General features: G+C 41.4%; 1 protein-coding gene across 8 annotated transcripts in view; it reads right to left on the bottom strand.

The window, feature by feature from the left end:
* The window catches only part of RNF111 (ring finger protein 111), a 49,750-nt gene that overhangs the window by 12,275 nt on the left and 24,029 nt on the right, over positions 1-13,446 (bottom strand). For all 8 annotated transcript variants that reach the window (XM_083413010.1, XM_083413009.1, XM_083413007.1 and 5 more), the window contains exons 4-6: positions 2,841-3,004; positions 2,029-2,226; positions 829-1,142 (exon numbers count right to left, since the gene is read on the bottom strand). In XM_083413010.1, coding sequence (XP_083269136.1) covers positions 829-1,142; positions 2,029-2,226; positions 2,841-3,004 — 676 coding nt within the window. The remainder of the gene's footprint in view (positions 1-828; positions 1,143-2,028; positions 2,227-2,840; positions 3,005-13,446) is intronic.

Raw genomic sequence — 13,446 nt, forward strand, 5'->3', positions numbered from 1 at the left:
GAGTGGTATGTTTAACGGTTGCCATTAGTAAATTTAACAAGAGGGAAGCAACTAGTTTTTCACCATGAAATTGGCATCTTCCTTGTAAACCTGCTAGTCAGCAGATATAAGGAAACCCATTTGATCTCCACAAAGAGAGGAACCCAAAGAGCTACTTTAGGATTCAGAAATAAGAAGTTCCTCCTTGGGTCCAACCAAGGGCTATATTGGCCGACATTCCAGTTCAAGTCGGGGCACACAAGTAGTGCTTGGGAAAAGCCATGACTGAGGCCGGCCAGCAGCAAGAGGCATGGGGGAAATCTGAGTTTCCCTAGCCAGATACCCTAACTCCAAACTCTCCCTAATCCCACTTTCATCTCCACCAGCCTTTGCCCTCTGGATGTTTTGGGGGTAACAGATTGACTGCATACATTTACATTTAAAGCCTGGGGCCCAAATATCTGAGAGAATGTCTGCCCTCATATAGACCTTTCCTTGCCTTTAGACCTGCAGAGGATGCCCTGAGTAGCAGCCCTGAGGCAGCATGCAGTGCATTAGTATATCAGAACATCAGAAAAGCCTGCCCACTAGCTCAGTCCAACTAGTCCAGCACCCAGTTCTCACAGTGGCCTCCCAGGTGCCTGCAAGAAGCACACAAGCAGAACATCAGCGCAGCAACACACTCTTCAATTGTGATTCCCAGCAACTGCTATTCAGAGGCATACTGCTTCTGACAGTTGAGGCTAGCGGCCTAGTACCCTAGAAAAAGCTCTCTGCACAGCACATGGAGAAACTATTATCTGTAACTCTTCACCATCACCACAGTGAAGCATTCTCAACCAAACCTGCCTGTTCATGGTACGTGGTGCCAGAGCTGCTACTTGATCCTGCAGGTGCCGGCACTGGGGGAGGCCTTTCAACAGGGCAGCTGGATTCGCTGAACGATGGTGAGAGAGGGACGCTTGCGTGGGGGTTGTGGTGATGGTGATGGTGGAAATGATGGCTGTGCTGCTGGAAACAGCTGGCGTGAGGGTGCCCCAGGATGTGGTGGTTCTGCGAGGAGCCGCCGCATGGAGAATGCTGGGGGCAGCATGACGGCAGCCTTGGCATTGCAGGAGGGCCAGATTCCAGTGTTGTACTTGAGGTATTTCCTCTTGAGTCATCTTAAATTGGGGGTGAAAGAAACATGTGAGCTCAGCTGGTAACACAGGTACAGTAAAAGCCAAACCTGAAAACTCTGCAGGGTGTACAACTGGATTAGTCATTTGCTTATTAAAGTGAGACCAGTGTGACCTGCAACAAAATGTTGCAGTGTGAAACGCTCCTGTTCACGGTACCAGTTCGTCATGCCCTGCTCCATGATACTCCCCTCCTCCACCCCTCTTGTTTTGCATGCAGAGGTCCTAGATTCGAATTCTCAGCACCTGAAAGTAGCAGATGATGGGGAGGACCCAGAGAGCCTCTGCAAGAAGAGTAGCCAGTCTTTGGCTAGACTTAAGCCAAGGTTTCAAGATCCCTGGTGTGGGGTTCCTCTGCACAAGCTGCATTACAGGGCATTCTGAGGCACTCTGCACTGGGCACCAGAGAAAACTGTTATGACTCACCAGCAGCCCCTACAAACTGGATGCCCTGGAATGTGCTTCAAACTTTCCTGGGGCTGCACACTGTGAGTTTAGGTACAAGTAGTCGTCACTCAACGTTTTCAGTAAGAAACCCCAGCATTCCCAGGAACACATGCTCCCCTACTAAGATTACAGCACTGTCAAGCTGACCTCAAGAGCCTGTGGAGTCTACACTTTCTATCCCAGTACAACAGATTGACCCCAAACTGGGTTAACACTCTGGTAAAAAAAATTCACCACAACTCCCTGTAGTACTCTCATGTCATCAATAAAAAAAATACACAGGAAGGAAACACTGGCCCCAGAAATTCTTTGCCTCTCCAGCAAAGGCATGCAATACATCTTCAAAGTAGTAAGCACATCAACTTTGTGGTAAGCCGGCATTTTCACCTACTGCAGAACAGTCAAAAAGTAAAATAAATCATACCTCCTGCCGGATTCCCTGCAGTCCCACTATTGGTGAGGACAACCAAAGGCTCTGGGGCCAAGGAGGACTGGCTGTTGGAGATGCTAGAAATTACGTCAGAGACCTGCTCTGAGGTCGTGACACTAGGGCCGCCATCGGACGTGGAATTTGCAGTCTGAGATTCCACTCTAGATGAAGTTGTTGGCACAACAGTGGGCTCTGTATAAAAATGACAAACAACATAAAGAAATTTAAGCTCCTGCAGCCTGTTTAAGTGGGTTATGACTAAGAACTCATTTGACACACATCTTGGGCAAATACAAGACAGACAATGTGGGGTTACTATGTGGCTGGCTGTGCCCAAACAGTACCCTTTGGTGCATAGAACCAGTGTAACAGTGATATTTACAGCACCAACCTCAATAGTTCCAGTTATTCATATCAGGATCAGTTTAAGATTGTTGTGTCAAATGTGCCCATGGGCCGCAAAAAGGCTGGAAACCCCTGATTTATTCTGATCGCATCTGTGTTGGGTGGTAGGCCTGCAAAAGTTCAGAGTACCCACAGTAACATCGGAGGATGCATGTATGCAAACATAGGAGTGATCCAGAGAGACTTTCCCATGTCTGAAACATCATGAAAGGCAGCCCTGAGCCTGGCCAGACCACAAAGTATCATGTCTGCACTCCCTTATGTGATGCAAGCAGCTTTTAACATGGCAATCCAAAAGTCAAGAGTTTCAACGGCCAGCTAACACATCTTGTTTCTTTTCAGAACATTAATCGGCTTCTCACTGATGGGAGGGTCAAGGCTCTGTCATTGCTGCAACCTACCATCCTCGTCCACTGTGAGGTCCACTACTTCTGCTGCGTTCTGTCTCAGGGGCTGAATGACTGTGGAGATTCTACTACGGTTCCGCTGCTCCTGTGGCCGTGAAGCATGCGAGTTTGAACTGTGGCCCCAGTGGGATCGAGAATGCCCAAGTGACGATCGAGACCTGGAAGCATAAAGTACAAATGCCTGAAAACTCAAAACAAAGGTTCTCTTTTTTTACCATGACAGGTCTGGTAAGATGATCACTTCTACAATCTGTACCACCAACAGCTTCAGATAATTCAATTCAAAACTGAGTTTTGTTTTAAGTGGTATTTTGTTTTCCAGATCGATTGTGGGCCACCTTCAGTAACATGTGCTCTATTTAGGGTCCAAGGTTCAATCCCTGGCATCCCCAGGTAGGTCTGGGGGCAGGGGCAGGCAGAGGAGACTCTTGTTTGAAGCCAAACTTAATGACTGGTTTGTGTACAGCCTTGGCTACCTGTTACACCTGAAGCAGAGGTCATGGTTTACTGCTCCACAACAAGTCACAAACCCTGGCTTGGACATAATGGGAAGTCAGGACACCCTGGTTTGTTTATCCCACTTGTGCCGGGGAACAGTAAAACCAGAGTGATTAGGCAATGTACACCTACATGCTACTTGTTCACATTAGAAAGTCTGGCTCCTCAAGAGAAATGTGTAACAAATTTGAAGTTTGAAATTAATTAAATAAGAATAACACAAAAAAAAAACTTAATAATAATAAAAAAGAAAGCCCGGCTTCTCATTACATGTGACCGCTTTAGCGTGGAGACAATTCTTAGCTAGATAGCTCAGCCAGGGCCAGCTGACCCAGGATGCATGGTGAGACAACTGCCTCAGGTGGCAGGATCCACAGGGTCAGCAGATCTGGCCTCCAAGGGGCACACGGTTTACTGCCGCAGCAGTGGTTGAGGTGCACTCCTTGGGGGATGGATCTGCCTCCACTCCATAACCCACCCCCCTGCCACAGCAAGCTCTTGGCCCTGGCGTGGTGTGTGTGTGTGCTCACCATTTCGTGGTTCGCATCAGGTGCCAAAATGTCTGGCACGAGCCCTGTGGATCAACGGTCTGAATAGATAGCTAAGGCAGCTTTTATGTCCAGAAGACTCTCAACGATAGTGGCACTAACTAGTCTGTGTCAACTAATATTGAGTCTGCATTCTCTTAAGAACATACAGTGAAATAGCACATGGGCTATCTTTGCAAAATTCTATCCCCAAGTAGGTATAGGGTGGTCCACCACATACTGGCTAGTGGTCCATGATGACCTGTCACAATCCAGTCTCATTGCCCCAAGAATATGTAAACAGATTTTCTACTGCAGCGTAGCTTTGGAGAGTATTGAATTACAGAGTGGGAGAGATTCAAAAGGACAAGGCTTAGACTGGACCTAGCTTAACTGTTAAACTGCAGGTGTGAATGCCATTACAATTAGAGTAAAAAATGGCACAAATGCTACCTTCTACATCACTAATGTACAGATCTAATGAGCAAGCGTAGTGTCGTTATACACAAGAGCCTCAAATCTAAATTCATACTTTTATTATGTTTATATATCCTTTGATATATATGAATGCTATTTTAACCTCATTACACAAAAATAGAAAGCCACTGTAACAAAACTGAATACTCAAACCCTTTACTACATAGCCTTTTCAGAAAAAGCATGATGTGAATCTCAAGTTTGCCAGAGCATCTTCACTACCCTTCATCCAATCAAAGATCAAATTATAGGTACCCATTTTAACAGTAATGTTAGACTGTTAAATTGAGTATTCATAACTGCATCCTTGATTGGATCAAGAGTTTTGCCAATACAGAATTAAAATTACAAAATCTGTATTAGGAAAATTAAGAAGCCAAAAGATCAGGAAACCAAAATAACTCTGACAAGGCATAGACTGCATGGCTTTAACAACAGTCAAAATACCTTCCCCCCTCTCTCCTCACTATCTAGCCTGATGAAGTATACTAGAAAATTCCAAAGCGCACACACTATTTTGTGATATTTTGATTGGCCTAATAAAGGTATTGTCCTATTACGTATTTGCAACTTTTCTTAGAAGCCAACATAAGCTACCTTTACTTTTTGAATTAAAAATAGATCATTCTGCAAAAGATCCCAAGTACAGTGGTACTTCAGGTTACAGACTTCGCTATCCCAGAAATAGTATCTCGGGTTAAGAACTTTGCTTCAGGATGAGAACAGAAATCCTGTGGCGGGAGCAGGCGGCCCCATTAGCTAAAGTCGTACCTCAGGTTAAGACGTTTCAGGTTAAAAACAGACCTCCAGAACAAATTAAGTTCTTAACCCGAGGTACCACTGTATACAGTCATGGGGAAAAGAAGACACCCTCTTTGATTTTTATTTTTTTTTAACATATGAGGACATAATAACATTTACTTGTTCTTTAGCATGTTTTAAATTAGGTAAATACAACCTCAAGTGAACAGCACATGACATATTACACCGTGTCATGATTTATTTAACAGAAATGAAGCAAAAATGGAGAAGGCATGTGTGAAAAACTAAGTACACCTCAATAGCTTGTAGAACCACCTTTAGCAGCAATAACTTGAAGTAAACATTTTCTGTATGACTTTTAGCCTCTCACATCGTTGTGGAGGAATTCTGTCCCCCTCTTCTTTACATTATTGCTTCAGTTCATTGAGGTTTACTGGCACATCACTTTTAAGGTCCCGCCGCAGCATTTCAATTAGGTTGAACTGGGCCATTTGACTGGGCCATTGCAACACCTTGATTCTTTTCTTTTTCAGCCATTCTGTTGTATTTTTGCTGGTGTGTTTGGGATCATTGTCTTGTTGCATGACCCAATTTTGCCCAAACTTCAATTGTTGGGCAGATGGCCTCACATTTTACTCTAGAATACTTTGGTATACTGAGGAGTTCATGGTCGACTCAATGACTGCAAGGTTTCCAGGTACTGTGGCTGCAAAACAAGCCCAAATCATCACCCCTCCACCACTGTTCTTGACAGTTGGTATGAGGTGTTTGTGCTGACATGCTGTGTTGGGTTTTTGCCAAACATGGTGCTGTGCATTATGGTCAAACATCTCCACTCATCTGTCAAAAGGACACTGTTCCAGAAGTCTGGTGGTCTGTTCAGATGCAACTTTGCAAACCGAAGTCATGCTGTCATGTTCTTCTTAGAGAGAAGAGGCTTTCTCCTTGGCAATCCTTCCAAATAAACCATACTTGTTCAGTCTTTTTCTAATTGTACTGTCATGAACAATAACATGTAACATGCTATCTGAGGCCTGTAGAGCCTGAGATGTCTCTTTTGGGGTTTTTGCAATTTCTCTGAGCGTTGCACGGTCTGCCCTTGGGGTGAATTTGCTGGGACGTCCACTCCTGCGAAGATTGTCAACTGTCTTGAATGTTTTCCACTTTTGAATAACCCTTCTTACTGTAAAATGATGGACTTAAAATTGGTTGGAGATGGCCTTATAACCCTTCCCAGTTTCATGGGCAGCAACAATTTCTTCTCTAAGAGCATTGTGTCATTTTCCCTCCTTGGCATTGTGTTAAAACACACCTGAATGCTCCAGACCAGCAAACTGCTAAAATTTCAGCTCTTATAGAAGTGGACACACTTGCTGATGATCAATTAAGCAAAGGCATTTGCTTAGCAACACCTGTCTGCTACTTAGTCCCTTAATTCCTATGAAAGCAGTAAGGGTGTACTTAGTTTTTCACACATGGCTTCTCCATTTTGGCTTTGTTTTTGTTAAATAAATCAAGACACGGTGTAATATGTAATGTGTTATTGTTCATCTGAGGTTGTATTTACCTAATTTTAAGACCTGCTAAGGAACAGGTGGTTGTTATTATGTCCTGATATGCAAAACCACAGAATTCAAAGAGGGTGTACTTTCTTTTTTCCATGACTGTATATCAATATTTTACAACAATGTCAATAAAGTAACCAGGTACACATTAAAGTTGCTGTTTCAGCATTTCCAAGTCTTTAGTTCATTCAATGCCTAGGTCAGAGCTTTCCAAACTTTTCATGTTTATGACACACTTTTTAGACATGCGTCGTTTCGCGACACACTAATTCAGTTTAACTAGCAAACCGAAGGTTAAACTAACCCCTTTCCGGCCCTGGGAGGAGCGTGGGGAGCGTTCACATGACACACACTGCAGCCGACACACTAATGTGTCGTGCAGGGTGGATTTGATTTAAATCAAATCGATTTAAATCACTAGTCAGTAAGACTTGATTTAAATCATTTTTTCACAGAAAGACTCATTCTTGCTGGTATAATCTTAATATTGACAACCAGATGAAGGTTTCATTTTTGGAATAATAAATTCTCAGAGTAGTTTTCATAGTTATATCCAAAATTACTGATTTAGTTAAACTATCAGAAATACATAGACAGATAACTATGAAATTATGGTGAGGTTTAATAAGTTAACTGTTTATATTTGGACAACTTTTCTGCTGCACTTTTATTGGAAGGAGAAAAATAATCACTTCCTTAATAACAATTTAAACCATTTATTTAACTGAAACAATAACATTATAGCATATGTATCCATGTTTGTTAACTGATGTGGTTAAACGGTTTTAAAAAAAATAAACTTAGACTGAGTTTTAGCACACATGAAAATCTTAAAACAAATCCTTATTTCCTGATGAATAGCCTTTGGACTATAATGTAACTTAAATAAAAAACTATCTTTAGAAAGATTTTTCCTCCAAAAGCATTTTAATTTAAAAATCTGATTTAAATCAAAAAAATCTGATTTATTTTTTTAAAAATCCGATTTAAATTAAAAAGAAAATAGAAATCATTGATTTTTATCCACCCTGGTGTTGTGACACACAGTTTGGAAAGCTCTGGCCTAGGCTGACCATGGCCTCATGCAAGTTCCTTTTGAATTCTCTCTCCTACTTTAAAACTGATTCCAATTGACTGAACCAGTAGGAAATCGGACTCCTTGATGAATCCATGGACAAATGAGTGATACTCGTGCCAGGCATAAAGCTGGGGTGAAAACTCCAGCTAAAATAATCTTTAATAACAAACCTGATCCCAGGATTTTAGACAGGCAACAAGCTGGATATTATCTTTAATAACAAACGTGATCCCATGATTTAGACAGGCAATAAGCTGGATATTATCAGCTGTGATCAGGAATCTTTGCAGGCTGAGGGAAGGGGCTTAGGGTGGCAGAATAATTTTAGACTAGGAAGGGATTGGGTTTTTTTTTTTAATGTACATATTGTTAGAACTAACAGCAAAGCTCCCATCAGTTCTACTGGGTGAGGGATCCATACATTTTGAGAGTCTGAAAAGGGAGGAGACAAGACTTTGCTTGGGTCTCTTCTCATTTGCTGAGGAGACTGAATTCAGAAGGTTTATTCATTTATCTTTGATCAAGGCATCACGGCATCTATCAGCAGAATTTTATCCAGGATGACACTTTAAAGCACTGCTGCAAGATGAAAGACCAAAATAATTGACAGCTTGCGAACTATATGCATATCTCTCCCTAGTACAACTACAGATTATTCCTGCAGTTAGACGGAAAGAGGCTTTCATGTGCAGCACAAATAAAATAATAATATATGGTTTAATGAAGCAGGAGCAAGGAAGATGGTGAGGCCTAGAGTAAAATGAGAGAGAAAAGAAAAAAGGAACCATGTATTAAAAGCAAACTCACATTTGTTGACTTACTTTACATTCCTATACAATGGCAGGACCAACTTTTCATAGGCCTGAGGCACAGGAAAGACTCACACTGGAAAGCTATGAAGTAATCCTATTAAATGAATTGTGTGGTAACTGGTTGTCTGTGTTGAGGCAGATATATTATGAGGTAGCTGTAAATATATTTGAGAGTAACCATAGAGCAAATAAATTGTGTTTTCAGCCTGAAGTCATGCCCTGCCTTGTTTGGTAAAGCTCCGTTTTGAACCCAGGATGGGAGCTAGAGAAACGCAAGACCCAGAGACAGAGCAGCCAAAATTAACAAAATATTGAGGTAAATAACTGAAAGGACAAACTTCTGCTGCTTTGCCAGTGGAAAGCAATGTTCTAGTTTAAAGGTAGCCGACATAAGCAGCTGCTATAAACCATGTTAGGCCACTGGCCCTCCTTGCTCAGTGGGATTTAAACAGGCTGGCTGCATCAGATAGGAGCCCTTTCCAGCCTTATCCAGAGATGCCAGGAATTAAACTTTGGGCCTTGCAAAGCAGCTGGTTCTCTGTGGAGAAACAGTTCCCCCTCCCAAAATCTATTTCTAAGGCAAAGCTTTGTTTTAACAGAATGTTTAACAGCATTCACACTACTGAACGTGAAGAGATATCTGTACAGTACAGTGGTACCTCGCAAGACGAATGCCTCGCAAGACGAAAGAGTTTTTCGTTTTTTGAGTTGCTTCGCAAGACGAATTTCCCTATGGGCTTGCTTCACAAGACGAAAACGTCTTGCGCCTTTTTCTTAAAACCGTCAATGCATTTCCTATGGGAAACCGTGCTTCGCAAGACGAAAAATTCACAAGACGAAAAAACTCGCAGAACGAATTAATTTCGTCTTGCGAGGCACCACTGTATATAAATGGTCCTCACTTTTATATACAAGGTATCAATAGAGGGAGGCTGGCTGTTTAACACTGCACTGCCTCGAAATAGAAGTGACTCTGGGAGAAGGTACGAGGGAACAAAAACTGGTCAAATCTGATTTGTCAAGTTATTGGATATTGCATCTCATCCCACTGAACAAGAGTGAGATGAGTACCGCCGGCTCCATGCAAATCTTACTAGTTGGGAAGATACCCTGGTTGGAAAGAAAAGGGGTGTCTCAAAGAGGCAGTTAATGGCTGGGCGGGGTATAAATAATAAAATTATTATTATTATTAGGTAGATCCATTAGAAGAAGTCAGTTGGGAGGAGTGGTCAGCCAGTAATCAAGATGGCTGCAAAACTCACGAGTTCCTGCCCTCAAGTATATAATTTCTCTTCAAAACAGCCAACTAACTGGGAAAACTTGAAAACTTTTACCCGAATTCAAAAAATATGCTGAGATAAAAACAAGGGGGGTATAATTAACTTTCTCATGCCACGGGAACACCAAGAAGAAGCCAGGGCAATGAGCCAGCAAAGAGTGAACATGGCGCCCGAACCAGTTAAGACGGCAGAAGCTGCGGCAGAAAAGGGTGCAAATGCAGACCTGAGAGGGGACAACATGAAGAAAAGCTTTGAAAACTGCTTCACGAGAATATGGATATAAAATCAAAGAATTTTCAAAACAGACTTAAAGGGTTAATCTTAGCAGAGCCTTTGTAGAAGGGGCAGATAGTGACAAGATAGTGGTTTAAATTGCAAATACCTGCCTTGGAACTATCCCTAGGGGATACTGAGTGAGCCCACAGAGCCCAATCAACTCGTCCATGTGTTTCAGCCCCTCCAAGAGACATTATTATATATAATATATTTACATAGATTTTAGGGAAAAAGATATGGAGAACGCTTAGGAATGTGGACAATATAACTTCTGAAAATCAACCAATTATGGTTCTCCAGGATCTATCTCAGGACACCTTGAAAAAAGGTGAGAATTTCACCTAGTAACATCTAGATCAGGGGTAGTCAACCTTTTTATACCTACTGCCCACTAATGCATCTTTCTTGATGGTAAAAGTTCCTTACCGCCCACCAGTGCTCAATGGAAAGAGGAACCCCCTACCACCCACCTAGAATCCTGAAACACCCATTAGTGGACGATAGGGACCAGGTTGACAACCCCCGATCTTGATTATCAGAAGTGGGAATCAGATTATCACTGAGCATTCACTTTCTGTCTAATATTCAACAGAGGGAATTCAGTTTTTTTGGCTGCAAACCTCTGGGAAGTAGCAGAGCTTTTGCAACTTCTGGAGTTGGAATGACTCTCTGAATTGCTAAGCTTTTTGCAACAAGAAGGCACTGACCCCAGTGGAGTCTACCTACAGTAGATCTTGTAGCACAAAGATAGCACAAGGAAAAACAGGCCAGACTTCTCTACTCTCAAGCAACTCGAAAATGAACAATTAAGACCCTTCTCTGAGGTGTTAAAAATAATTTATTCAAGATGAAGCCATACAATTGGCTAGACAAAGCAGTAATTATAGCACATGTACCCCTTGAAGTTAAGATCTAAGCTAATATTTAAAATGTACTCATCATGTGTACTTATGGTATGTTCTATACCCCAATGGTGCAGGAGTGCCCTCTAGTGTCTATAGGGGACACATACAGAGTTGTATTTTACTGTTTTAAGTTGAATGTTGAATTGTTTTTCAGTTGTGGGGAAGGGAGGGTGTATATACAAATAAGAAAGCAAGATGGCATCAAATAAGAAGAGTGGAAGTATAACTATGATTACCTTGAATTTAAAAGGGATGGGAGATCCAATAAAACATGTTCAAGTGGCAAAATATCTTTATAATAGGTAACCAAATATAGTTTGTTTACAGGAAATACATGTGGATCAGAAGAACACCTTATTTAATCAATCTTGGGTAGGATGATTCATAGCAATAGGGTTAAATAAAAGAAGGCAAGTTGTGATCTTAGCTCATTCTCAACTTAATTTTCAGGTCATTAAAATACTAAGAGATCCAAATGATAGATCTATTGTTACAGAAGTAACCCCCAGTGGGACATGTTAGGTAACTTTGGATTCAGTTTATGTGCTGAATACTGGCCAAATGTCATTTTTACAAAAACCTGTGTCACGCCTCAATGATTTTTTCTTCTTATGATTTAATAATTGGAGGAAGATTTAAATTGGAGTGCAAGTAACCTTTCACATAAAGACCTAACTGATTCTGCATGGAAAAAGCAATGTAAACAACAACAGTGGAGTTTAAAAAGGCCAAGGAACAACTGAAATTGTTGAGAACATTGTAAGAGTGGGGTCTATGGGATATATGGAGTGAGTGGAATCCAGTGGATACAACTCACATGTTTGTCTCCCCTGTTCATAGCTCACAATCTTTAGACTTTGTATTAACCTCTGCCCTGTTTCAGAATCTCAGCTATATAACCTGGGTGCCAAATGGATCCTTAAACCAAGGTTACAATCGCCAAAACAGAATGTCTAGTTGCCATTTTAGGGCAATACGGCTCTAATTTTTCAAATGAAGGACTGTGATTGATTGTTAAACATCTGGTTAGTTCAGATTGCAACCCTGAGCTAGGTTAAGATTGAGGACAGTCCACATATATAGAGACATTCCTACCTCTTTTTCTTAATGGTGACATGGGCCATTGATATCATAAGAATATTCTTCACAACTTGAGAGCAGGGCAGTAAAGGCAAGCTACAACAATTAACTATAATGTTGTTCATCGCTCCTTCTCAGGCTGCACAGAAAAAGCATTTTGGTTCCTGAAATCCATTCTGATTGTGCAGAATGATTGAATCCTGATCCAATGATCCCCAGACATGCACCTCCAGATGGTTGGAGATGTCAGGCACCATCCTGGGGCCCAGGCAACTTCACTTGGTCACAAGTAGCCAACAGCTTAGTGCAAAATGCACCTGGTACCTGGCTAATTTCAAACTTTGCCTCCTTTTTAAAGGAAGTGCAGACAGCTCATATTGGTGAAATTAACATAACAGAACACACTCCAGTGAGCACACACTTCCTATTAATTCTGTCAGAAAATGTGACCTGTATTTGGTCTTTTAGCCCGTCCTTATAACCAATCTAATGCTAAAAGAAAAACTTAAGGCATCGTTGGAACAAAAATTAAGAAAAATAATAGAAGGACTAGGTTCAGGATTGCTGTGGGAAACAATAAAGGCAGTGTTTAGAGGAGTATGTTTCAAGAAAAATCAGGACTGAATAAAATCTACAGGACACAAAAGATGCAATTAGAACAGGAAGTCTCTTCCCTAGAACAAAAGCATAGGACAAGAACTTCAAAACAAGTTTACTAACAATTACAAATTAAGCAAAAATAACTAGAAGCAATAGAAATAGATAAAACAATGGTACAATTATTGTATTTAAAACAAAAATATTATTACTATTTTTGCTGCCAAGTTGCGAAAAGAGAAACAAAGCAATAACTACAGGTATAAAAATAAAGGCAGGAGAAAGGGTTTATAGTACAAAATTAATATGTGCAGAGTTTTTCTCCTTTCTGTACACCTCCACCTCTCTCTAGAAATTTTTAGACACTACAGCAGGGGTAGGCAACCTAAGGCCCGTGGGCCAGATCCGGCCCAATCGCTTTCTCAATCCGGGCCGCAGACAGTCCAGGAATCAGCGTGTTTTTACATGAGTAGAATGTATCCTTTTATTTAAAATGCATCTCTGGGCTATTTGTGGGGCACAGGAATTCGTTCTTTTTTTATATTTTAGAAAAAATAGTCCGGCCCCCCACATGAGCTGAGGGACGGTGGACTGGCCAACGGCTGAAAAAGGTTGCTGAACCCTGCACTATAGCGATACCTATAACTAAAGGAGGAGGACAGTAAATGTATGGGAAAGGAGGAGATAAAGGAAGTAATTAACAATGATATTGTAATGATATTTTAGCTGATAACAGACTTCCT

This window comes from Podarcis tiliguerta (assembly GCF_965153285.1).
Source record: "Podarcis tiliguerta genome assembly, chromosome: 14".
NCBI classification, from domain to species: domain Eukaryota; kingdom Metazoa; phylum Chordata; class Lepidosauria; order Squamata; family Lacertidae; genus Podarcis; species Podarcis tiliguerta.